The sequence below is a fragment of the Alligator mississippiensis genome, chromosome 4 (assembly GCF_030867095.1).
Source record: "Alligator mississippiensis isolate rAllMis1 chromosome 4, rAllMis1, whole genome shotgun sequence".
Taxonomy (NCBI): domain Eukaryota; kingdom Metazoa; phylum Chordata; order Crocodylia; family Alligatoridae; genus Alligator; species Alligator mississippiensis.
This window is the reverse complement of record NC_081827.1, coordinates 129699799-129726994: the sequence shown is the minus strand read 5'-3', so window position 1 is coordinate 129726994 and position 27196 is coordinate 129699799. Positions and strand designations below refer to the sequence as shown.

At 46.6% G+C, this 27196-nt stretch overlaps 1 protein-coding gene across 4 annotated transcripts in view; it reads right to left on the bottom strand.

Moving 5' to 3' along the window:
- Positions 1-6789: 6789 nt before the first annotated feature.
- LOC132250202 (endogenous retroviral envelope protein HEMO-like) overlaps positions 6790-27196 on the bottom strand; it is a 100491-nt gene continuing 80084 nt past the window's right edge. Inside the window, exons 2-4 of one of the 4 annotated variants that reach the window (XM_059726622.1) lie at positions 25261-25372; positions 15152-15291; positions 6790-9397 (exon numbers count right to left, since the gene is read on the bottom strand). In XM_059726622.1, the coding sequence (XP_059582605.1) occupies positions 7305-8789 (1485 nt within the window). In that variant the 5' untranslated portion in view covers positions 8790-9397; positions 15152-15291; positions 25261-25372 and the 3' untranslated portion in view covers positions 6790-7304. Of the gene's footprint in view, positions 9398-15151; positions 15292-25260; positions 25667-27196 lie in introns of those variants that run through there. The other 3 variants (XM_059726623.1, XM_059726621.1, XM_059726624.1) reach the window with 3 other exon arrangements.

Below are 27196 nucleotides of genomic sequence, written 5' to 3'. Positions count from 1 at the left end.
TCGCCTCTCCCCGTCGCCGCCTGATCCCTCGACGTACCCTTCCCTGTGCGAAAAGTTCCATGGAGCCTAGCAAACTTCGTGTGAGTGAATCCAGAGCTCTACCGGGGGTTCGAGTCCTGCAGTTTTTTTTCTTCCCGTCGCGGAAACCCCATCGCGACGTACTCCTGAGGTTTCTGTTCATCTCCCGTCACTGAAACCCCATTGCGACGTACCCTTATGTTCTGCAGGTTCGAGTTTTTTGTTTTGTTTTGTAACCGCAACTCAAGCAAGTTTTCCTGCCTGCACCACAACCATCTTCGGTGTAAGTAAAATAATCTTAAATCAACCACTAAGTGTCCGTGCCTAATTCTAGCGTGCTGCCTGCCTTCCCCGACCCAGCGTGTCTGGGCTGCTGGCCACAGCCCGCCGCGCGAAAAAAGGGCCTCGGACCGCTCCTGGCCCACACATGGCAATGAGGATGGGATCAGGGGAAGGCACGCTGGAGCTAGAATTAGTTAAGAACTGCCCTTGGCGCAGTGGAAAACGCCAAGTAGAAAGCTTTATGGAACTGGAAGCGCATATCGCTTACCACCAGGTGGGCGGAACGGGTGAGAGATTTATCAGCGGACGTCTTTTGCTGAAGGGAGAAGAGGGAGCTTCCGAAGTCGGAGCCCCGAAAGAGAGGGAAGTATATTTGCACCCCGCGGCATTCGGGTGTATAATGGGTGATGAGCGGGTCCTGTTCAGGCCCTTCAACACTGTGTCCCTCGCCAGAGTCAACCCGGCGGGTGAAGTGAACCCGACCCTCACCTGGGAGTGTGCCCGTTGCCTAAGATATGCTCGGGAGAGTGAAGAACCGGTGCCGATCGACCAGTTCTCCCCCTTCATGGTGGCGTCTAGATTAAGGGGTCGCGAGCTTCCATCCGAGCTCCGCGAAGATCTGGAGACGAAGGAACGCACTGCAGATGAGAGGGTGGCCCCACAATACGACAAGGGGGGAGTGTTAACTGCAACTTTTCACACTGTAACTGATCTAATGCATAAGAATTTAAGTTTAAAAGCCCAGCTGCGTATGGCCGTTCAAGAGGTCAAAGAAGCGGCTGAGAAAAAGAATCCTGAAACGCCAGTCCAAGATGGCGCCGAGCAAGAGGGAGACCGCGTGGAAGAACCGAAAGAGAAGGGTGGAGCTTCGGAGGAACCCGCGAGAGTTCGGTCAGTGACTCTGCCCACTGACGCAGCGTCGTTTCCGGCGATCCTGCCCACCGACGCAGCGTCGCTTCCGACGACCACGCCTTCATGCCGACGGAGGGGAGAATCGAGCGGAGGAGTGCATCCGCCCCTCCTGCCTGAAGCAATAACAGCAGCAGTGACTCCCGCAGCAGTAGTTCAGCCTGTAATAACAACTAACCGAGTTGCTACTGCCTACTATGCTTGCACCAGAACTGAACTACAGGATTTGTGCAGAGAATCAAGAATCCAACCTGAAGAAACTCTAGCTGTATGGTTGGGACGTTTAGTCGTGGAACTTGGATCCGACCTGCTAAACCAGGAAGAAGCAAGCTTCTTAGTCAGACAAGCTTCGTGGAGTAGAGGACATGTCACTGACATCGACATGGTAGAGGTTAACGTTCACTGGCCTATTCCACTGCCAGCGCTTGTTGCAGGACTGATCGGTCAGAAAGCCCACGCGTGGCATGACGGACGGCCAGAACATACCGGCGCAGAACATCTCATGCTAGCAATCATCGGAGTCTTGTACTGTGCCTGGAACCCCAGAGCATGTGCGCTGGGACTGACATCACTCCAGCGAATAAGACCATGGCCTCACTGTCATCTACGAGATCCTGGAACCGTTCCAGTGACCGTTCACAGCATAGATAGTTGTCTTGAGGTTTATGGGCAAAAGAACATCGTCGTCCTCCAGATTCTGCTCAACCCAAAGGTGAACCAACCTGTGAGTAACCTCCTTCGTCAGTTGTCCCGACTGCGTATCCTGATGGAGCCAAGATTATCTGGTGATCGGGAACGTCGACACCCAACCGAGATTCAAGGCACAAGACATCATGAATCCGATCTTCCATCATTGCCACAGAGAACACCAGAGGAGCGATACATGTTTGGATTTCTCCTACAGCGTTCTGGACTCAATAAGTGGCAACTTTGGATTTTAGGGGACGCAGGCCAATGGCAACTGGCCTATGAGTTAGGTTTTCATTATCTAGAAGAACTAGACGACGGCTCCTCGACAATTTCATCTAGTTGAGTGTGCAAGAGAGGGTAGTTCGAAGTAGCAAACACTTGTATTATATAGAAATAATAGTATAGTTCCATGGAAATTTTGTAAATATTTTGAGATACGTTAACTTATTTTTTGAGAGTTTTGTTTACAGATCCGGAATTCAGAGTGCGTGGTGAAGAGAAGGCCCAAGAAGGATAACATCATTGGAAGAAGTGAGGGCCTGACGTGCAGCTTCGCCATGACGCCCACTGAAGCCCTGATCATGCAGTTTTTTGTTATGAATCTGATTATGTGTATATGTATTTGTACTGGTTATTATTTGATTCGATCCCTAGAGGACGAACTTCTTATGTTAGTGGATTTTGTGTTTACCCGTTTAGTTCGACGACCCGTGGTAAGAGCTCTTAATAACCCGAGTGACGAGCGTGCAGCATAATTCAGCTGTGCCTTCAGCAAGGGTGGATGTCACAACCCAAGGGTGTGATTTTTGTTTGTGTGTGCTTCGGCACTGCTAAATTATTTCCCGCCACTCGTAGCTTTCTTTGCAGGGTGCATTTCTGAGCTGCAGAAAGGAGATGCACGCTGCAAGGAGTTCCCGCCATTTGTATTCAGATTCGTGCCCCACTATTGGCCAGTTCTAAATTATTCCTACGTGGCGGCTACCGATTGGCTTGGTAGCCGTATAGGAGGCTCGAGTGGTTTCCGCCCAAGTTGGAGGACTCCACGACTATCAGGAGGAGGAGAACTTCACGTCTCGTGAAGATCTCTAAGCGCTGAGGAGCCTATCGGACCCAGCGTGTATCTCAAGAAGGCTATAGGGGTCTGATCAACCTCTTGCCTCTCCCCGTCGCCGCCTGATCCCTCGACGTACCCTTCCCTGCGCGCAAGTTCCACGGAGACTAGCAAACTTCGTGTGAGTGAATCCAGAGCTCTACCTGGGGTTCGAGTCCTGCAGTTTTTTTCTTCCCGTCACCAAAACCCCATTGCAACGTACTCTCGAGGTTTTTGTTCATCTCCCGTCGCCGAAACCCCATTGCGACGTACCCTTACGTTCTGCAGGTTCGAGTTTTTGTTTTGTTTTGTAACCGCAACTCAAGCAAGTTTTCCTGCCTGCACCACAACTATCTTCAGTGTAAGTAAAATAATCTTAAATCAACCACTAAGCGTCCGTGCCTAATTCTAGCGTGCCGCCTGCCTTCCCCGACCCAGCGTGTCTGGGCTGCTGGCCACAGCCCGCCGCACAAAAAAAGGGCCTCAGACCGCTCCCGGCCCGCACATATATGCATGAAGGAAAACCTCCTAGCATGACAGGAAATAGTATGGTAATCAGATGAAAGAGAATTTTTAAGTGACAATTATAGTCAAGATTTGGTGTTTTTGGTGATTGCTACTGGTGATTGATCAATGAAGAATAAATTTACTTTTATTAGTAAATGTTTAGGATTGTGAATCCAAAAAAGCTGACAAAGTCAGTAGGGAAATACATAGCACCCGAGTGAGGGACTAACAATAGAAGGATGGGGGTGAGGAAGGGAACGCAACTAGGTTACAGGAGATACAATGTTAGCCAACTAAGCCCGGGGGTAGGGAGGAGGGGGGAAGGGGGGGAGGGGGTTCATGACGCTGAGAGAAAAAGAAGATAGATACGCACAAACCCGTTACAATGGTCCGCAATGGTGGAAGAAGTGGTTCGCAGAAAAAGTGTCTCAGTTCATATAGAGTCTCATCGTGGGGGTCCTCTTCGGGTGGAGCAGGGTCATCCATAGGTGAAGAATCCTCTCGAAGTGAAGGCCCATCTGGTGCGGAGGCGGGGGTCAGGCGGTCCCCTCTGGGTCCGGTCCGGCGGTGGTTCGTCTGGTGGGGTCAGTGTACTGGCAGTGGCCCGTGATGTGTTCCACATAGATGTCACGGGACCAATGGATGGTGTCGGACACCATGAGGCAGCGCATCAGCTTGGCGTAGTGGTGGGAGGTGTGGCAGGCACGCAGAACGCTCTCATTGCTGGGGTCCCAGGCTCCAAGAGTTCCCGCGATGAGCACGTCGACCGTCACATCGTAGCCATGGCCCCTCAGGATGTCGGCCAGTGAGGCATACTTCTCCTGCTTGCAAGCCCGGGCGTCGGTGAAGGCTTGGCGCCAGTTCTCGAAGGGGATGGAAACGTCCACAATCATGACATTCTCGGCCTCCTCGTTGGTGATGATGATGTCGGGATGCATCTGGCTCTCGCAGCCCAGGATGGTGCGGTTCATGAAGATCTCCCCTGGTGCAGCCAGGATGGCCCCCACCAGACGGTCCTGGACAGCATTGTGGCAGAGCTGCCAGGCTCTGGCGTGCAGCTTGCAGCTGCAGAGCTCGTAGGGGAGAGTCTCTGCCGTGTCGCTGCACCGTCAGCACCTCTTGTCCCAGTGGCTGAAGTGGACAGCCCAGTTCAGAGGCAGGCAGTTGAGGCGGGTGCGGTGGAGGAAGCACCAGTCCATGGAGCGCATAAAGCTCCTGCTGGGCATGAAGTGGTTGCTGGAGTCCCACTTTGAGGTGATGTCGAAGACCTTGCCCTCATCGGGTTTGGCCCTCAGGTCGCTGGCATACTTGTTTCGGACGGCGTCCTTCAGGAACCTCTCCAGGAAGGTCCTTGTGCGGGGCGTCACTGTCACAAAGTTGGCATGCGGGGCTGGTTGCAAGGAGTACTACACTTGATCTGAGCCTTCAAGAGGCCAAATTCCACATCCTTAATCAAACGTCTAGGCCCTTAATTCCCAAAAGTATACTGGGGTTTGTTTTTCTTTTTCTATCTCAGAGATTTTTTTTTTTACTTCTGCATTTTAATCTAAATATACCTCAATCAGCATGTTTGATTCTGACTAAAGCATGCTTGGCAAACAGCTACAAGCGAGGTGAGAAATTAATTTGTCTGAGTCTAATGGTTGGGGCTACATAGCTGAGTGGAGATGGCATGCTGCCGAATTCACAAATTAAGTCAGGTATATACCCATATAGTAGTAGGGCATGAAATACAATATGAGCATCAATTATTTCATTCAAGTATAGAGGTCATAGGATGCTCTCTCGGTCTCTGTCTTCTTTTGTTCATTCTCATTCATTCCAATTTTATGTCCTTAAAGTTGGTTGATTAGACCATCCAGATCAGAACATTTCTTAATACTGAGGAAGTTTGGAAGTGCATCTGAAAAGAATCTGCAATGACTTAGGTAACAGTATAAAATTAGCCATCTAATATGAAGTAGTTAGAACCAGGGTATTAAACAGCAATGTAATCTAACTTGAACTGGTGAGGCTTTCTGTGCAATGTACAAAATGAGTGAAACTCCATGTATTCTCACACACCCACCACTGGTTATGATGGCAAAAGACCCTGAGTCTATGAAGCAGTGAGAAATGGTATTAGGGTAGAGTAGAAATGACTGGTACAGCATAAAACAACAGAGATATTTTCTATCTGTATCTATTAAAAGCTTTAGTAAGTAGAGCAGCTGATTATATGCACTGTGTATCAGGCCGATTTCTTCTTTGGATGTCTCAGGTCTATTGTACAGTACATCTGGTCTGTTAATCATATTGTATTTCATGCCCTACTACTATATGGGTATATACCTGACTTAATTTGTGCATTTGGCAGCATGCCATCTCCACACAGCATTGTAGCCCCAACCATTAGTCTCAGACAAATTAATTTCTCACCTCGCTTGTAGCTGTTTGCCAAACATGCTTTAGTCAGAAACATCAACTCACAATTCCTTAATCATCTTCCATGTTGCCATACAGTGGTGAAGCAGGTAAAAGACTGATGTTTTATCAATTCTTGTAATCAGTTTCCCAGAAGATTATTCAAGAGTCCTAGTAGTATAACTAATGGCAGGGGAGGTGGGGAACCTCCAGAGCACCAACCCCAGGTGCCAACTTGGGACACCAGTTGCTGCATGCTAACCTAGCTAACACTGATGCTGGCAGCCTGGCTGCAGCTGCAGCCCTGTGTGCTGTCATCATCTAGATACAAAATTGCTCAGTTATACCTCTGAAGCATCCCTTAATTCAATTTGTTCCAAGCTGCAGACCCCTCAGCACCACCTGGTTAAAAAAAGGTTGGTGGCATTCAGAGTCCCTCTCAGATAATGTTAGAACCAGGTTAGAATGAAGGTGCAGCATGTGCTTTATGTCAGCTGTCTTCACCCCATTCTTCATAAACATGGTCATTCAGGTAATATAAAGACCAAAAAGAATGGCTACAATTCAATAAAACTTTCCATGAGAGGATCTTAAAATGTCTTGAAAATAGTACATGACCAACAAATTCAGCTTCTCATGGGGTAGGCAAGTATTATCTCCGTCAAGCAGATGAAGAAAATGAGGCATAAAAAAAGTTCAAGCGACTTACTTAAAGGTCACACAATGGGCCAATGGCAGAGCTGGTGAGAAGGCCCCCTCAATCTGCTGGCCTCTGTTTTGACCATAAAATGGCTTTTCCTTTTTTAAAGAGGGAAACAATACAAGCTTAGCCAGTAATATATCAGTATTTAAAGCCCATAAGGGCTGTCGTGGAAACACACGCAGCATACTTTTGGGTCAGGTCAACAGAAGCTTTTATTTAAAAGAAACTACAGCTGTAGGGGGGATTCCAAAGTGACATGGATTTCCCAAGCACTTGGAACGGGTCCCCCCCCAAGAGCAAAATCAGGAGGCTTACATATTTTTTAACAGTTGCTTACAACTCACGTGATCATATAGTGAAATTAGCATGAAAAGCGGCTATAATATTACTTCATTATTTCTTTGCTGTAATCAGGATGGGAACTAATGGGGGAGGCGAGGTTAGTTCACAAACCTCCTTCTTGCACCTGGAAATCAAATTTGTACATACTTTTTTGCTACCTTCAAGGCCACGGTGAGCAAAGCAGTTGCAGAGGAGTTACAAAGAACAAACACTTGCCCTTATCTGTTCTACTGTACAGAGCCAGCAATTCTCCACAAAGCGGTTATGTCATCTTATAACTAAAATAATCAAAGTTTAAGGCATATATTTTTTCTGATTCCACAGCCCCCCCCTTTGAGACTATTTAGTCTCACTTTAGCCTTAAACTTCCATTCTCATGAGCCCCTCTATTTTATCATGTAGCCTTTTATGTTTTTTTTTAATCTGCTCACACTTTTGTAACACCATTATTCTAGACTCTGCTGTGGGTTTTTTTGCCTTGCTAAAGCTTCTCCTGTTGGCTTTCACGCAGCAGAGGATCAGTTGCACTAAGACATAAAACATTATCAGAACTATCAAGACAAACAATATTCCATACAGGATTTTCTTGCCAAGGGCCCCGAAATCTGGGAGCCAGGAGGTTAGCCAAGACCACATTTTTTTTAGACCCCAGTCAGTATTTTCTGAGGCCACTTGATGTAACAACCTTAACTGATTTCGGATTTTGCGAATGTTAGTTTCGATTCGCATGTCCTGATTGACATAGACACAACAGGTGGAGTTTATTAAGGCACATACTCCTCCCTGGGATACCAATAGGTAATCTAGGGCTATGCGGTGTTGTATAGTTACTTGTGAGATCTGGGAGATCTCTTCTTGCAGAGCCTGAATTGTATCTGCAGTGGCATTTCCCATAGCTTTTATTGTGGCTGAAATGTTAATTATGGCTAGTTCCAATTCTCTTATTCCAAGCCACGGTATGAAGGTTTTTATAAATCGATGGAACCCTGTGTTTCTGGTAGCTAAGGGGTTAACCGCCCTTTTCATGTGATGGTTGAAATTTTTTACTTGTTCCAGATATATTGCACTATGCATTTCGAAACCAGGGATAACACGTCCAAGAGTGCATGCCCCCACCCAATTCCAGGGCAAGATTTTATGAGCCCTGTTTCCGCAGAGCCAGTAAAGGCCTGGGGCAGAAAGGGTACTCAAATCTCGACAGGTGTTGTGCCATATTTGGCACTTTCGATTGATATGCATCGTATAGGACGGACCACGTTCAGCTGTTATCCTGCTGGACCGAGATATATTATAAGAAGTAAAATTGGAGTCAATGTAAAATTTCGATCTGTTTGCAATGAGAGCAACATGAGGTTCCTTAGAAAAGTTGTAGACCATGAATCCTGTACAATTGAGAGAGGGTACGTTACCCAACAGGATTTCACTGGTGCTACTAGGGCTATAATCTAGAGTAGTTAGGCAATGAGAGTAGTGTCTTACAGGTATGGCTTTATTATAAGCTCCGGTGTTGTTGGATCTGTAACAGAAAGGCGCCTCTACTCTTGGGGAGATTATCCAGTTAGCAGGGGTGGCCCTCCATTCTTTAGGATCGGACCGACGGGCAGCTAACGAGTAGTGTCTAACGAAGCCGCCATTTATTGTTCCCCATTGCTGGAGGGATATTGGTACTCCGATCATTGGGATTCCTTGGTGTAGGTGTGCTGGGCTGTGAGAGCATATCCAGCAGTCGCTTTTATTTCCAGCTTGAGCCACCGTACGGGAGATCTGCAAATACAAACTTTTCTCCCACCCCCCTTGGGTGATACTGAGATACCCAAGTGTGATATATAAGGATATCAGTGTCATTTTTAGATACAGGAGGGACAAAGAATCTTAACAACAAACATAATCAGCACCAGTAAGAAAAAGAACACTACCAGCCAAACCCAGGATGGCAGCCAAAGTCTTTCTTCATCCTCTGGGCTCAAGTTATCTAAAGGACTGATAATGTCGGCTCTTGGTCTTGATCGAGGTGGTGATCTTCCGAATGGGAGCATTCACTTTCTTCGAGGCCGAAGATGATATCTTCGTTCTTCAACTGAGGAATCCAGCTGGGCTGAGGTGTTGGGTTCAGGGGAGAGGTTACTAGCACTTGCACTCTGATGTTCCTCACTTGCCTGAGTGAGGTCCTGAGGGTCTTTGTCCTTGGCCTCAGGGAAAGATCCCAACCTTGGTTGGAATACAGCTGCTTCGGGGTCCAATGGAGGTGATACCTTCTTGCAGTGCGAGGCGTGAGTCCACGTTTGGTGACCTTGGCAACGAACAGCAGAATTAGTGGTCAGAAGTACCTGGAAAGGTCCTTTTCATCTGGGTTGAAGTGCGTTTTTTCGTTGATAGACCTTTACGTAGATCCAATCCCCTGGTTCGAGGTTGTGACAGGGAACATCCGGTGGTTGAGGTAAGGCTTCTTGGACCTGTGAATGAACAGACCTGGCATACTTCATTAATGCCTTGCAATAATTTAGTACAGTTTTATCAGTTAATTGTAGGTCTGTTTGGTGTGGGGCAACAGGTGGTGTAGCTGGCATCCTCATGGGTCGTGCCATGAGTATTTCATAAGGGGTTAGGCCATGTTTTCTGTTAACAGTGTTTTTAATGTGCATAAGAGCAATGGGCAGCGCATCAGGCCATTTGAGGCCTGTTTTAGCACAAATCTTCAAAATGCACGTTTTTAAATCAGAGTTTTTACGTTTTATAGCACCACTTGATTGTGGATGATAACTACAGTGTAGGTGTTGCTGTATGTTGAGTGCTTGGCAGATGTTTTTTACTATCTGTCCTGTGAAATGGGTGCCGCGGTCACTATCTATTGTAAGGGGCAATCCAAATCTAGGGATGAATTCTTTGAGCAATTTTTTTGCTACAGTGATGGAATCAGCATGTACGCATGGGTAGGCTTCCACCCATCCAGAGAACACATCAATAATAACAAGAATGTACTCATAAGAACAGCACTTAGGTAGCTACACAAAATCAATTTGCAGATTTATAAACGGTCCCCATGGAGGGGGATGGGCTGCAGGTGTCGTTTTTACCCGTTGCCCAATGTTGTGAGCTAAGCAGATGGGACAGGAGCTACAGTACTGTTGTGCCATGGAAGGAAAATTTGGGGCAAACCAATTTTTTTGTACTGTAGCAATCATCCCCCCTTTGCTCGTATGGGCCACAGAGTGGGTTAAACGAGCAAGATGTGGCAAAAGCTCTCTAGGCACCACCAGGCGGCTGTCCGGGGAGCGCCAGAGAGAGTCGGGGTGCAGTGAACATCCTGCACGCAGCCAGTCATTTATTTCCTTTTTTGGGGCCTGATTTTGAAGACGGGCCCGACTTGAAAGGCTAGCCAAAGGAGACTGGTCTGCTGAAAAACAAACAAAAACAGAGTTAGGAGCCTGTGGGCCAGAAAGGGCCGCATTTCTGGCAGAACGGTCTGCCAGATCATTTTCTTGTGTGACATCATCAAAGGGTTTTTCATGAGCTTTATATTTAACAATAGCAATAGCAAGAGGCAATTGAACAGCTTCTAAGAGCACATTTATATAACAACCATGACTGATTTGGGTCCCTGATGAAGTGAGGAACCCTCTTTGTTTCCAGATTTGTCCAAAATCATGAACAACACCAAAAGCATACTTAGAGTCAGTATAAATGGTTATGGTTTGATTTTTTGCAAGAATGCAAGCACGTGTTAAAGCAATGAGTTCAGTAACTTGAGCAGAACGAGCTTGGGGTAAAGAATAGGCTTTCAAAACAGCATACTGAGTGCATACTGCATATCCCGCAACTAATTTGCCTGCATCATTTTTAAGACAGGAACCATCAACAAACAAAACAAGGTCAGAGTTCGGGATAGGAATGTCCTTGAGGTTAGTTCGAGGGGTTAACAATTGAGTTGTGATAGACAGGCAATCATGAGGCTCACCATCAGAGGCAATAGGCAGAAGTGACGCAGGATTCAGAATTGAACAGCGATTTAAGGTTACATTTGTAGCTGACAGTAGAAGTTCTTCATATTTAGTAAGATGGGAATTGGAAATGTGCTGAGTTTTGCCCTTGAGCAGAAGGGCCATCACAGCATGTGGAACTGCAACGGTTAAAGAGTGTCCCAAAACTAGAGAATCTGCCTTTTCAACCAACAAGGCAGCAGCTGCAACTGAACGGAGGCAAGGAGGAAGTCTCGCAACTACGGGATCAAGGGCAGAGCTGTAATATGCAATTGGGCGATGCTTTTCACCATGCAGCTGAGTGAGTATTCCTAAAGCGATTTCTTTCCATTCATGACAAAACAAGGTAAAGGGTTTTTTATAATTAGGAAGTCCAAGAGCGGGAGCAAGAGTGAGGGCTTGCTTAAGGGCCACAAATGCTTGTTCGGCTTTAGGAGTCCAAAGGAGGGGTTCTGGGGTGGTATCATGAGTGAATGCTTGCAAGGGTTTTGCAAAAGCAGCATAACCCAGGATCCACTGTCTACAATAACCCGTTGCACCTAAGAATCCCCTCATCTGTTTTCTAGTCATAGGTTTGGGAATGTTGAGGATAGCTTCAACTCTACTAGGGGAAAGGTGTCGTTTTCCTGCTGAGATATCATGTCCTAAATAATGTATCTTAGACTTGCAGAGCTGCAATTTAGATTTTGAGGCCTTGTGGCCTTTCTGAGCTAAAGCTGTGAGGAGTGTCAAAGTATCTTGCTTACAGGCCTCCAAAGTGGGTGAGGCTAACAATAGATCATCAACGTACTGAACAAGGGTGGACCCCCCTTTGAACATGATAGGATCCAAATCCTTTCTTAGGATCTGGGAAAACAGGGTTGGGGACTCTGTATATCCCTGAGGGAGTCTTGTCCAGGTATATTGAAATCCCTGATAAGTAAATGTAAACAGATACTGGCTATCCTTATGAACGGGGATAGAGAAAAAAGCAGAACAAAGATCCACTACTGTGAAATATGTAGCATCTGAAGGGGTACAGGAAAGAATAGTGGCAGGGTTAGGGACCACGGGGAAAGCGGGTAAAACAGCGGCATTTACAGCTCGAAGATCTTGCACAAAGCAATACGTATCTTTACCAGGTTTTTTGACAGGTAGGATAGGTGTGTTGCAAGGGGAGCGTATTGGGACAATAATCCGTTGCTCAAGGAGTGAGGAAACAACAGGCTTGATCCCTTCTTTAGCTTCCTTTGAGATGGGGTACTGTGGGACACGAGGAAGTGGCTTGGCAGGGTTCAGGATGATACGCACTGGTTCAGCACTTAGCATGTGCCCCACTTCATTCGCATGGGTGGACCACAGCTGTGGAGGTACTCGTGCCAACAGTTCCTCTTGCAAGTAGGAAGTGTCAGGATCAGAGTACTCTTGGGTTAGCAAAGCCACAAGCTCGGTTTTCCTATGTTCCGGTACCTCAAGGTAAACACCATCTGGGCTACAATAAATCACGCATCCCAGTTTACATAGCAAATCCTTATCAAGAAGGTTGACAGGTGCACAGGGGCTAAGAAAAAAGGCATGATTTTCAGACAAAGGGCCAATAGAGATGGAAACAGGTTCAGAGACGGGATGTGGGATAGGTTGTCTGCCTATACCGACAGCATTTACAGTTTCAGGAGAATAAGGTAGAAAAGGAAACTCAGCAGCCTTTAGCGTGGAGCGGGACACTCCGGTGTCGACAAGACAGGAGACAGGTTTATCAGAAATAAGGCATTTAACAAACAGACCAGATTGGTCAGTAGCAAGCAAAGGAGCAATGATGTCACTGTCCCTCAGGCTGTCCTATTCAAGACTGGGAAAATTGACAGGAAGTGGAGGTGGGGGCTGGGGTCCCGGGTCCTTGGCCGGGGCGGTTGGGGCATTCTGATTTCCAATGTCCTTCTTGCTTGCAATAATGACATTGGTTCCCATAGCCTGGGTTTTGTGGGCTCAAGGATCTATCTCTTCCCCTGAATCTACCCGGGCCTCCCCTTCCCCGTCCTCGTCCCCTTCCTCTACCTGGACCCTGCAACTGAGAAATCTGTAAGACCATTAACTTAAACTCAGCATTGTCTTTAAACCATTCCAATTTGTTATGAAAATGGTTAGCTGCAGCAAGGACTTCGGTCAAATCTTTAGTTTTCCAGCCAATAATTACTGTTTGAATTTTCTCAGCAATTTTAGGGTTAAGTCCCTGGACGAATGTTGCCACTATTGCTTGTTTAGCATTTCCGACTGGGTTATCCATTCCTGAGTATCGTTCAAATGCCTGTTTGAAGCGTTCTAAAATAGTCACTGGGGTGTTCATTTTTGTTTTGTTTATAGGTATTTATTTTGGTCCAGTCTGCCTTTTTTGGGCAAATTGTGAGAACTGCCTGAACCAAAGCATTTCTCTTGTTAATAAAGTCTTGGCCAATCCCTGGGTTTTAATCTGGCCAACTACAGGCAGCTTACAGACGTAGCATAGTTTCCTTGGGCAAAATCGATCGCATGAGCTGATTAATGTCAGCCCATGTTGGATTATAACAATTTATAACAGTCTGCAATTCTTCTTGAAATTTTTCTGGGTCTTCCCTGATTTTTGGGAACTTTTGAGTTAAATTGTAGAGATCACCTGGAGTCCAGGGTGCATGCACAGTTACTATATTTTGTCCATCGGTGCCAATGCCTGGCATTTGTCTTAGGGGGTAAACTTGTGCAGTTCGGGATCTCAGATTGATGGGAGATCTTTCCATGCCTATTTCCATTCTTCTAAATACACCTGTGGTGGGTTGTGACCCAGGAGTAAATTGCCACACTGATGATGATTGAGTGGCAGATATGGTGGCTGAGTCCGGACTATTAGGCTCCGTGAATGGACTTACTGAAGGAGCTTCAGCTAATGGGTCATTAGCCTGGGCTGCAGCCTGATGTTGAACCGGTTGTTGCTGATGTGGGAGTCCCAGGAGAGCAGGGTTCAAACAAAGGTCAAGGATATCCTCTGCTGGCTCCGGTGGTGGGGGCGCCCCGGGCAATGCTGGACACATCGGAGCGATGGCCGGCATGTAATTTGGGGGAGCAGCCAATTTCTCCCGAACAGCTTTTAACTGCTGTTTTAATTTTTTTTGAGAGTCTTTTAGGCTCCTAGTTTGAGATTCTGTCCGCCTTTTGGACATTTCATCATATCAATAAAAGAACGCGTCCCACTGGTTTTGTGGTGTTTTGGATCCACCGGACTCTAAAGCCCCTCTCAAGTGCACTATTTTATCCTGATCAAATGTTTCTTTCTGTGGAAAATGCTTCACAGGATCATCCCTACTATACCAGTTCCACTTATCCAGGTACTTGCAAGTCTCTGGAGAATAGTGTGTGTACATAAAGTACGCCGGAGTCCCCTTAGGGGGACAGGAACTTGTTTAGACTGACTTGTTCCCATTTTCAGTCACACGGGGAGACGTAGGAGAGGCTTGTTTAGGATGTCCGGGCCGCTCAGTGCCTTGCCCCGCGGTTTTTTACTGCCCAGACAAAAGGCTTTTGACCCGACACCGGCTCATAAAATGGAAATGGGGAGGGAAACACGAGAGGGATCCTTTCACTCCTGCTCTCGGCAGAAGCTACTGGGACAAGGGGTTTGGAAAAGACAAAATCACTCAGACGCCCTGTCGACTGGGTCACGAGGTTCCAGTTGGGCCCCCTTGCTTTCAAAACTGTCCTGTCAGGCAGAATTGGGGTGGCTGAACCCAACCGTAGTCTCAGACCTGGTCAGTGGCTCATATTTCTAAATACACACACATACATTCATTTAATAAGCCCTGTCCACTGGGTCACGAGGTTCCAGTTGGGCCCCCTTGCTTTCAAAACTGCCCTGTCAGGCAGAATTGGGGCGGCTGAACCCAACCGTAGTCTCAGTCTTGGTCAGTGGCTCATATTTCTAAATACACACACATGCACATTTATTCAGTCAGCCAGACCTCCTCCCCCACACTGCCTTAGTTAATTAACTACAAGCCCGATGTGCTGTTGGATGAAGGTGCCTCAAACAGTTTCTCCCTAAATAAAACATACGTTACCAGACACAAAATGGGATCCTTTACCAGACACAAAATTTTAGCCGGCAGTAAGGTTCAGACTGACCTGTTTTAACAAGGTTCAGATCCAGTTACCACGGCCAAGTTGGGAGCCTACAGGCAATCCTCCTCCGAAACCCCAATAGAGATTTTGAATTAGGTCTCTTACCTCTCAAGTTTGGCGCCTCGGGGCTTGGGGGGGGCAGTCTGCGGTCCTCCTTCCTCAGCCTGTGTTCTGGATCCGAGTCACGGCACCAGGAATTGTCGTGGAAACACACGCAGCATACTTTTGGGTCAGGTCAACAGAAGCTTTTATTTAAAAGAAACTACAGCTGTAGGGGGGATTCCAAAGTGACATGGATTTCCCAAGCACTTGGAAGGGGTCCCCCCCCAAGAGCAAAATCAGGAGGCTTATATATTTTTTAACAGTTGCTTACAACTCATGTGATCATATAGTGAAATTAGCATGAAAAGCGGCTATAATATTACTTCATTATTTCTTTGCTGTAATCAGGATGGGAACTAATGGGGGAGGTGAAGTTAGTTCACAAACCTCCTTCTTGCACCTGGAAATCAAATTTGTACATACTTTTTTGCTACCTTCAAGGCCGCGGTGAGCGAAGCAGTTGCAAAGGAGTTACAAAGAACAAACACTTGCCCTTATCTGTTCTACTGTACAGAGCCAGCAATTCTCCACAAAGCGGTTATGTCATCTTATAACTAAAATAATCAAAGTTTAAGGCATATATTTTTTCTGATTCCACAGGGCCCTCCAGGGAAGGTTACAGTATCCTCCTGAAATGTGAACAGGAACAGTGTTTGTTTCCCATTTTCAAGAGTTTGATATTTATATTTGTTTGTTCCTGGGCTGATCTCTTTAAAATTTATGTTGTGGTTTTGCAAGTTCCCGATTCACTGACTTGGGAAATAACTGCATTTGCAGGCTGACTCATCCTTGATACATCCATGATAGAGACAACAGTTTTAAGAGTACCAAGTAATTTTAACCTTTAAAAGTACTAAGAATATATTTGTAGTCTATGCAAGCCAAGAAACAGTAGGGGCCAAACATTCATGCTTATTTCATTCAGGCTTCATTAATGCCTGTTCAGGGATGTGAGTCCTACTGTTTTGTTTGTTTCCCTCCTATGGAACTCAAGAAAGTATTTTAAGTGATTAGTGAAATGACACCATTCAAGGAGAAGCCTTCAGACAGGATATTCAATTAATTCAGTGAACCCCACTATTTCTTTCTGTTTAATCACGTCCCCTTTTCGTATAAACAGAATGCCAGCAACCTGATGCTGTCTGTTCCATAAATGACAAAGCTGTTATAATCTAAAATAAAATTATTTTAGAGCTATTTGTATCTAAGCCTTGGGAAGTGATTTTGCAAACTCCACCACATCAATAATGATGAGAACTTTATGTTGTTCTTGAAAGAGCTCGCTGAAATTTGTAATGTTCAGACTTAGACGCAAAGTCAAACTTAGATTTGAGAGTTCATTTTGTCTCAGATCGGAGCAGTGGGCTGAAGGATGGAGAATTAAATCTTAAGAATTCTTCATTAATTTTGTTATTATGTTTGACTTCTGTCTTGTTCCAATAAAGCCAAAACATTTCAACTCTATTATTTCAATGCTACATAATAAATAATATAAAAGCATGAAACAAAACATTTTTGTCATTTCCCATGACAATTTTGATAAAGTCAAAGTTAAGACACTCTCATTACATGTTTATATTTTGTAAAATCAGTTTTCTGACTCAAAATTGTTCTGGTGGAAAAATTTTGACCAGTTCTAACCATTCATGCTGCAGAAAAGCAGTGCTGGACTAAAAGGCCACTCTTCCTTGATGGTGCATTATACTTTCTTTCTACTTTCTAGCTGTTGTGTTCCTTGTAGAGAAGAGAGCTGTAGGGTGAAGGAGATTAAATTATATATGGAAAAAAAAGTCAACATTTTGTCCAAGCCCAAATGGGCCATCAAAATAACATTACTGTCTACAAAACTGGGTGCAATTTAATGGTAGATTAGGGCAGGGGTTTTCAACCTTTTTTAACAAGTGTACGCCTTCTGTCTCAGTGTCACCTAATGGACACCTTTTATAGTTTTTCTTGTTTTTAAGGGGTGGGGGGCAGATTGAGGACCCGCAGTGAGGGAGGGAATGGTGTGGGGCAGGTGCTGCTCAGCTGGGATGGGGCGTGGGACGGCACTGCAAGCAGCTCATCAAGGGGGCACGGGGAGGGGGAACGGCTCCTGCTGCTGTGTGCACCCTGGGAAGGGATGGGGGCGTGTGACCCCAGTTCTGCACATGGGGTGAGGGTAGGCTACCACTGTGGGGGGTGCAGATCAAGGCCCCAGTGGTGGGGCACAGGACTGAGCCATGTCGGGGGATGGCTCCCACTGCTATGAGCACCCAAGGAGGGCATGGGGGGCATGTGCCCCCAGATCTGCGCATGGGGGTGGGCGGGCTTCTACTGCGGGCTGGGGTCTTTCCAGTGGGGGCTGGGCTGCACTTGGAGCAGGTGACAGTAATGCTGGGAGCGGGGTTGGGGGAGCTACAGTGAATCCTGGAGTGGCTGCAGCCCCCCTGTCTCCCCGCCAGCCCTGCTCCAATGAGGAAGGGAGTGTGACTGGGGCTGGGGCTGGGCCCGGGCAGGCTCCGCTGCCCACACTGAGCACAGAAGGAAACTGAGGCAGGAGCCCGGTGGTGGGAGCTGTGTGTGGCAGCTGCTTTATGTGACCCTGTCTGGGTAATCAAGGAACAGCTTCCTCCTTAATATAAACAGTGACTTTATTATAGCAGTTTCTTACAGAGCTGTTACAGGGCCTACTGTTCTCCCCCAGCCTCTCTAACTCTCTTGTTTTTCCTGTCTCCTCCCTGTCACTTCCTGTTCCTCCTTCGGACTCCTTTCTGCTGCTGCTGGCTTTGCCTCTGAGATTCATACATATTGTTATATCTTTCCTTTCAACAGTTCAAAACAGAAGATTAACTTATTCTCATGGTTGGGCCAGAGTTTGCTAGCACATAGCTCACTGTGGAGACCTAGCCTTTACCACTGGTCTGCTGTGTTCTTTAGGGTTCATAGTCATCCAGGTAAGCTGGTCATTGTACCAGCCTCCCGCTTCTTGCTTGTTTGATTTTTCTGAGTACTACACCTGCTTCTGTTTTGTCCATGTCTTTGTTTTGCAGGCTGGGCTCTGCTTGTGTATCTCTTTCCTTTGTGGAGTCCATGGCGTCTTTCTCCCCTATCTGGGGCTCACTGACGACTGACCAGTTGTCAAAGCTGTCTTGGTTCTAATCCTGGAATCTTTTGCTCACTTGTATTTCTGCTCTGCCAGCACTCTGCAGCTGCTTCCAGTTACTTCTCAGTCACTGTCCACTATCTGTGACAACTTTGTAGGATCTATCTCCCACTGCACCCTCAACAGTGGCCTTTTGCCATTCTTTCACATGTGGACTTACTGGTTGTACCCAGACCTTTTGCCCTCTGCACAGTGGTCTCAGGTCCCTGGCTTCTTTGTTATGCTGTGATACTTGTTGAGACTGTTGCTCTTTTGGCTGCTTCCATGTACTGTAGCCCCTTCCTCCCTGGGGTTGTAGCAAACAGTCTCTCATGGGGAGTAACTTCTTACTTCTCTGGCACTTTAATCTTTGGGCAGGGCTACTGTCCATTCCCTGGGAAGGTGTGTTGCAATGGTTCAATAGAGTCAGGTAGGGATCCTCTGCGGTCTTATTTTCCTTCAACAAGTGTCTCTTGGCTGTCTTACCACTGATTCAGCCTTCCCGTTGCTTTGTGGGTACCCAGGGAATATCTTGTGCTGGAATTCCCATCTAGTACAGAACTGTTTGAATTCTCTTGGGGTGTATTGTGGGCCATTGTCTAAGAACAGTGTCGGGTATCCTATGCCGTGCAAAATGAGCCTTCAGCTTCCTGATCACCGTTCCTGCCTGAGTGTCTTCAAGGTAATCCACCTTCCAAGAATTGAAATAGTAGTCTACGGTGACCAGGGTCAGAGTCTGGATCCAGAGCTGAATTTTACCAAACTCAGTGTGCGCTCAGATCTGTCATTGACATTGTTTCTGTCATTGACATTGAACAAGTCAGTCCCTACTTTCTCCCAGGACTGAGAGAGGAAGTCAGGTGGGTTCAATGTCTCTTTTTGCAGTTTGTCTCTGTATTACTTACCTTGCATACCTCACACTACTCCATGTATGTTCTTAAGTGGGCATTCATGCCTGGCCACTCTTGTGCTCTCAGGCATGATTCTATTCCCATGTGTGAAGCACGGAGTTGATTCTTGATGTCTTACCACAGAGCTACGTGGATCACTACCCTGTCTCCCTTGAACAGAATTCCATCCTGTGTACATAATTTATCTTTCCATTGGTAGTACAGTATGTGGCAACTTCTGGTGGTATTTGTGCCTTGTCCTGTGGCCAACCCTGTAGGTTTAACTGCTTGTAGCACACCATCCTGTAGCATACCATCCTGTTCCATACTCTGTTGTATTGTTTTGAGACTGCTTTTGAAGATGGGTAAGTCTTGTACCATGCTAATGGACTCTATCTTCTGTTCTACAGATCCATCTGTGCTGCACTCTGGAAGGTGTGCTCTACTTAGTGTATCTGCCACTTGCAGGGACTTCCCTGGGTAGTATTTTATACTCACATCATAGGCCTGGAGTCTCAGCAGCATGCATTGAAGTCTCTTAGAAGCACCAGGAAGGGGTTTTTCATTATGATCTTTAATGATTTGTGATCTGATTGCACATCTACTTTAGGTCTAAAGGTGAACTGACTGGAACGTTTCCATCCAAACAATACCACTAGTAACTCCTTTTCTATCTGTGTGTATCTCCTTTTGGTTTCAGTCATTGCTCTACTAGTAAAAGCTACGGGCTACTGGTTCTGCAGCAGTACCGCTCCCAGACCTCCTTCTGATGCATCACACTGTAGTACTAGCTGCTCAGCTGTGTTGTAGTACTTCAGTATGGGGGCCTCACTGATGAGTTTTTAAAATTCTTTTGAATACCTCCTCTTGGGTCTGTGCCCATTCCCAGGCTGCATCTTTGTGTTAGCAATGTGATTGGCTCACAAGCATTAAGACAAGGGTGCACAAAATTTGGACAGATAGTTAACCATCCCAATAAGGCTGACATCCTGTGGCCTGGGCATCTCCATAATGGCTCTCACCTTCTCCAGGTCTAGCCATAGTTCTTCCAAAGTCAGCAGATGTCCAATGTAGGGTACTTTCATTCTTCTCAGCTGTATTTTGTCTGCATTCAGTTTAATATTCCTCTGCCAGCATCTGTTAAGGAGTTGTTGCAGTTTGGAGTCATGGTCACAGATCGCCTCTTCCTTATCATCCTATTCTCCTATGACAAGAATATCGTCAGCCACAACCTTGATATCCAGAAGACCTTCCAGATCCTGGTTCAGCTCCTGGTTCTCATTGGAAAACTTCTGGAGCTGAGCTGATCCCCATGGGCATCCTTAACCAGCAATACCTGCCAAAGGGCATACTAAAGGCTGTCAGGTGGCTGGATGATTCGTCTAGCTCCACATGCCAAAATCCATTCTTGACATCACAAACTGTGAACACTTTTGCTCTAGACAGTTCAGGTAGTACATCCTCAATTGTTGGCAGTGGGTAGTGGCTTCTTTTGAGTGCCCTGTTAAGTGGTTTCAGATCAATGCAGATCCTCAGTTTGCCTGACAGCTTCCTTACTACTACTAGGTTGCTGATCCAGTCAGTGTTTTTTTCAACCAGTGTGAAGGTGCCTTTTTTCTGCAGGTTTGTCAATTATTTCTTCAGTGGCTTTAGCAGAGGTAGTGGAATTCTGTGTGTTGGTAGTTATACTGGTTGCACCTGTGGATCTATTTCTAACTTCAGTTTGCCTTCAAAGAGTCCAGTGCCCTGGAATATGTCTCCATATCTTAACAGAATATGTTAGGTAGTGAACTTAATGACCGTTCTTTTGCTCTCCTGTGCTGCCCGGCTGCCCAGCAGTGGATGGGTGTCCACCCTGTCAATCACTATAAATTCCAGGCAGTACTGTTTCTTCTTGCATGGATTTCTTATAGTCAGATGGTACTTTCCCAGTGACCTCACAGTTGTTTTCTTATACATTAACAGAACTTGGTGGCATTTTTCCATTCTGATGCTGCTACTCAATAGATTCACAGGAAGGACATTGCAAGTGGCTCCACAACCCACCTTATAGGTCTTTGGTCTAGCATCATTGTTGCAAATATGGCTGAGTTGTTGTCCACTTTTTTCTGTAATGTGTGTATCCTATGAGTCTTTGAATCTGTCAAATTTACACTGAAAGTTTCCTCCTCATCCGTAGTCTCCTGATCCCTCATCACTGTGTGGACTTTTTTTTTTTCTATTTGGATGGCTATGACACTGACCCCTGAAATTATTCTGTTTTCCACATTTTTTGGACTCTTTTCCATAGACTGGGCATTTGTCCTTCCACCTTTTATGTAGCTTCCTACAGTACATGCACTGAATCATATTGTTGGTGTTTGCAGTTGGCCTGTCAGGTTCCTGCTTTCCAGAGTCCTTTAGGCTGAGCCTGTAAACCTGCTTTGTACATGTGGCTGTTGATATTATTTTGATCCTTTGTTTAGACAACTCTGCTGCCCTTGCAATTTGGTGACATTCTTCCAGGGTTAGATCTACCTCTCTTAGTAGTCTCTCCCTCAGGGCAGAGTCCCATGTGCCACACAATCCTATCCCTAATCAGGGAGTCTTTTATGTCTCCAAACTTAAACGAGGATGCCAGAGTTTTCAGGACTGTGAAACTGTTCCTTCCTCTTGGTTTCGGGTGAAAAACTGATCTCTCTCTACAGTCTCATTTTTCCTGGGGTCACAGTATGCATGGAACGCTTTTATTAACTGTTTTAGTGTGTCAGGGTTCCCTGACATCAGTGTTGCACTTACTTCACAGCCTTTCCCCCCACTAGATAGTAAAACAGCTTTACCTTCATTTTCTCTATCAGCCATGGTTAACTCTGTATACAAACTGAATTCTTGCTTCCATTGTTTCCATGTCTGTGCCAGGCTCTTTGTGTTGAAATCCAACTGTCCTGGGGGGCTTCAGTCCCTCCTTGCTTCTCTCAATCTGTTTTAATTACTGCTGGGGCCCAGGTCTCTCTCTTTTCTCCTGGGCTTCCTCACAGACTTTCTGCTGCCACCATGTTTCATGTGACCCTGTGTGGGTAATCAAGGAACAACTCCCTACTTAATATTAACAGTTTCTTACAGAGCTGTTATAAGGCCTACTGTTCTTCCCCAGCCTCTCTCTCTTGTTTTTCCTGTTTCCTCCCCCTCACTTCCTGTTCTCCCTTTGGACTCCTTTCTGCTGCTGCTGGTTTTGCTTCTGAGATCCATGCATATTGTCACAGTGGCAACCTGCCTCTGCCCTGCCCAGATGTGACCGGTGCTGCGCCACATGCCACAGTCCCGGGCCCCACTCCCTGCATGGGCCAAAGTAGAGTCTCCGCTTCCGCCACTCCCAGCTCTGCCCTGCACTCTGCCCACAGCTGTGGGACCTGCTGGGGCTGAAGTGTGTTGGCAGGAGCTGCCCCCGAGCCCAGCCTCCACTAGGCAGCACCACCACTTCTTCCCCTCCAGCCCCCACAGGCACATATGGACCAAGGCACATATGGATCAAGTTGCACCTGTTTATAGAGTGGTGAATTATAGCATTGTTTAAAATTTTCTTTTATATTCAGCCTAAAGTTCTGTATACCCTCATTGTTATCTGAATTTTTCAGTTTGCTGGTGTTTGCAATATCAGCTGGCCTTGTTTCTTGCAAGCAGCTTATGGCCTTGAGTTTGCTCACATGATGTTTCTTTCCTTTTTCTATCACTGTGAGGAGTTTTTCTAACGCAACATAGTAATAGTTTTGTTACTAGCTCAAATTAACTGAACTTGGCACTAACCAGCTGAATTAGAGGGATGAAATGATTGAATATGTTAATGAAAGGTGATAAAGGAGACCAACGGACAAAGCTTAAAGTAAGACATCGGAAAAAGGCCAAATTAGGAGGTGTGCTCATAATGGGGATGTTGAACAAAGGAATATGCTAACAGGATAAAATATGAACAATATGCTGATGGCAGAAAGACTGATCCAAAAGCAGGGAGTCATCAAAGAAGTCAAGTTAAAGAAAAGTATAAGAAAGTATAAAAGGGGAAAGCAAGAAAGTTAAGTGTCGTTGTCATCATCATTTACATCATGAATCCAGCTTTCAACACCTGTCTGGATCATCCCAGCCAACCCTTTGCTTCAGGAACTGAGTGGCCATCTTTTCTGTTAGCAAAGTAACATCTGGGATTGGGTGAGATCATTGTACTAAGTGTTTTTTCTCTCTCTGAATATAGAAACTGCTGAGACAATACCTGTTGGACTTTGATTTTAGGACACTGAGTTGTCTGTGTTCATATTTCACGTTCCATTTAAGAGTTAATTGTGTTTTAAAGATCCCTAAGCACTATCTGCTGATCAGTGGTGTGAACAGGGGGACCAGGGTGTAATCAGGCTGTGCCCAAGCCAAGCCTCCACTGTCCACCTGGGAACGAGGCCTAGGCTCCACACTCAGGGCAGACCCTGCTATGCACAGCCCCTGGGGCCCATATGCTCAGACCGGGCTCAACCAAGGGAAGAGGTAGCTCAATGCCTGCCCAGCGGCTCCTCTTAGCCCCACTGGGCTGTTCCTGGCTCCAAGCAACACCCTCCAGCCCCAGTGAGATCCCCATGAATTTGCTGTAGCCCTCCCATCCCCCTTCCAGAGCTGCCACCATCCAACCCGATTGCAGCCCGGTATGGCCCCAGCCCCAGCCCCAGCCCAGGCCACCCTGCCCTGACCTGCGCGCAGATCTGGGGGCACAGCCCCCCCTCCGGTGGTGCATGTAGTGTTGGGAGTCCCTTCTCCCTGTGCAGCTCCCGTACACTGCCCCAGCTGGGCAGACCCAGCCTCACTCCCTCCCCCAACAACAAACCCAGCTGCTCTCCACGTGGCCAGGCTGCACTCCTGGCTGCCTGCGTACTGCTCAGAGATCTACATACCCCCTACGACCCTTTTAAGTACCCCTAGGGGTACGCATACCCCTGGATGACAACCACTCCATTAGGGCATGATGGGGCCACCATCATGTTTAGACACCTTCAAGTTTCCAGCCCGGATGACCAGGTGCTCATTCATAGACAGGTTGACTGGGAGCAACCTTCCACACAAATCCAAATTAAGGCATGAACTCTTACAAGACACTTTAACAACTCTGCCACCACACTTCTGATTATATGAAAGCACAAAGTTAAAAGTGAGAGGGAGTCAGCATAAGAGAACATATAACCATACAACAGTAATAACATACAGCCTTATGAGCCTGGGTTGGTTTCATCTCAAAGGAATATATCCTCCTTTTCCTTAATCTGTTGAAAGTAGAGGGACCCCTCTTTCAGCCACTGGGTTGCTATCACCCTTCACTTGCTCCAAACCTTCAAGGAATGGTCTTAGTGGCATCTTTAGCTCATAGATATGCTGTATGATAATATCCATGTGGCTGGATTATACTTTTACCCAACATTGTGCTTATACTGAATTTTTGGCACTGCGGCAAGAAATTTTCTGAATATGCTTAAAGTGTTAATTCTCCTTTTATTCAGATTTCCCCCATCTCCCCCAAGACATCCCTTTAGTTCCACTAGGATTTAACAGGAGCTGAAATTCTCAAATGATGCTTTCTATTAGTAACCAGTTATAGCATCAAATAACATTGCTGTTTGTCTAAAAATGGTATAAGAAAATTATGGTTTTAAAGTTGAACAGGAAACATGATTCAGAAGTAACCAATACATTGCATAAAATATTTTCTAACCAGAAAAGTCCTTGAGATGTGGAGAATGAAAACTTGAAAACTTTAGTGTGCAAGGTGAATAAATATGAAGGGTTGAAAATAATAGCTTTGATTTTTATTTAAATTTAATACATTTTTCTTTTTTAAATACAACCATTTAATATTAAATTTGAGATTATGATAACTCATGTTAAAGCCTAAGCTTATTATACTTTATCAAAATAATTTAACTTAAAAATACAAATGGTATATGTTTGCTGCTAAAATCTTAAGCAAAATAACATCAGTGAACAAGCAAAAGTCATTGGCTGGCCACCTACAATGAGTCTGTTGAGTCTTAACCCAGATTTTGATATCAACAGGATATTAAATCTTCAAGAAGAGACTGAACAATCACCTTGCTAAGGTCACCTGACCCCAGTTATCTTTCCTTTCTGGTGCAGGAGGTTGAACTCAATGATCTTATGAGGTCCCTTTCAGCCTTACAGTCTATAAATCAGTAGCCTTTTCTGCAGGTGAAGAGAGCACAAATCAGTAAGCAGTTAATTCAAAGTTAAACAAACTAAGTGAGAGTTTAAGAATCTAGGAAAGGTTATTTTCCTCTTCCAAGCTATGAATAAAAATGAGGCGTGAGCAGATAAGATCTACTAGTTCTATAATCTTGTTACAGGGACCAGAAACAATCAGTTCATTAGCTACAGATATTTCCCTTGCTAAACAAAAAACATGCTTTGATAACCTTCCCTTTCTTTCTTTCAAGATGGCTGCCGACAGGTGAAGCCCTTCTGAACTCCTCTAGCTCAGGTCCCTTTTGCATGTGCCCCACCTTGCTCCCTGCCCCCAACCCCCCTAAACCTTGCCTCTTCCCAGCCTGTGCTTGCGGACCCCCTCTCTGCCCCTTTTCCGTTTTCTGAGCTTTTTTTCCCTGGGCTCTGGCACCATTGCTTGCCTCTGCTCCTCCCCCACCCCCACCTGTGCTCTCCCTTTGATTCCCTACTGCCTCCCTCCTCCACAGCCCATTACCCTGGTCTCTGCCACCTCCTTCTGCCTTAGTGCTTGCCTTCAGCTCCTCCAGGGCTATTCTGCCCCCCTGGGGCCAATTTTGGGGCTGTTTCAGCTCCCTCCCAGTCCCCAGCTTCAATCTGAGGCTTTTTTTTTCTCCTCCTCCTGTAGCAGCCCCTGTGGGAGGAGCTGAGGAGATGCAGTGCCTGCCCTCTGAGTGCCACAAGTGGCCCCAGGGGTGGGATGACATTTGCCCCCCAAAGCATACGGGGATTGATCTCCCAGAGACAGTCCTCGACCTGGATGCTATGGGGGGCCAGCTAGGGAACCTGGCCATCGAGGGCACTTTCACCAGACTCACATGTAGGTCCCCTCCTGGTTCTCGGTCAGGAACATCCAGCTCCTGCTGGAGAACACCCCCCCCCCGGGTGGCCCCCAGCTACGGAGGCCTCCTTGACCTCTTAGAGCAGACCAAGGGCCAGAGGAACATAGTGGAAAGTATCCAGCAGTGGTGTCTGGACCCTGTGCAGTTTGCAGTTTGCTCGTGCTGCCAGCGACACAGCAAGGCTCATGTGCCAGGACCCAGGCATGCGTTAACATGCCTTCTGGCTTAAGAAGCTGGTGACCTGGGTGAGGTAGGTGTGGGGCTGGGGCGGGTCCACAGAATAGAATAGGGCAAAGATAGGCCTTCCCCTGTGTCTGTAGTTTCGCCTTACTCTATCACCTGCTCTCCCACCTATACCCTCTCTATATCCTCTCTATTCTCCTGCTCATGCCTGTTACCACAATTGCCTTGCTGAATACCAATGGCTGCAGGGACCCAGTGAAGCGGGCAGCCATCCTGGAGGGTTTGCGGCAGAAGCAGCTGGTGATCACCTTCCTCCAGGAGACGCACAGCAATGTGTATGATCAAGCCGACTGGCACGCTGCCTGGAGAGGCCGCCTCTTTCTGAACCACGGTACCAACTTCAGTGCTGAGGTGGCAGCCCTCCCGTCACCACAGCTGCAGTACGACTCGGTGGTGGCATAGGAGGTTGTTCCCAGCTGGCTGCTGACCACCCGCATCACCTTGACACGCCAGAGCCTGCTCCTTGTAAATGTCTATGTGCCCACTGAGGGGAGGGAGAGGGTAGCCTTCTTATAGACCCTGGGCAATCTACTGCGTGATGTCAGTGAAAGCGATGACCTGCTCCTCATGGGTGGGGCTTTCAACTGCACTGTCGATACGCTGCCAGACCAGATGGGGCCAGAACCACACCTGCCTTTGGCCTGCAAGCTGCGGACCATGCTGGAAGCAGCGGATCTCATTGATGCCTGGTGGTTCCTCCATG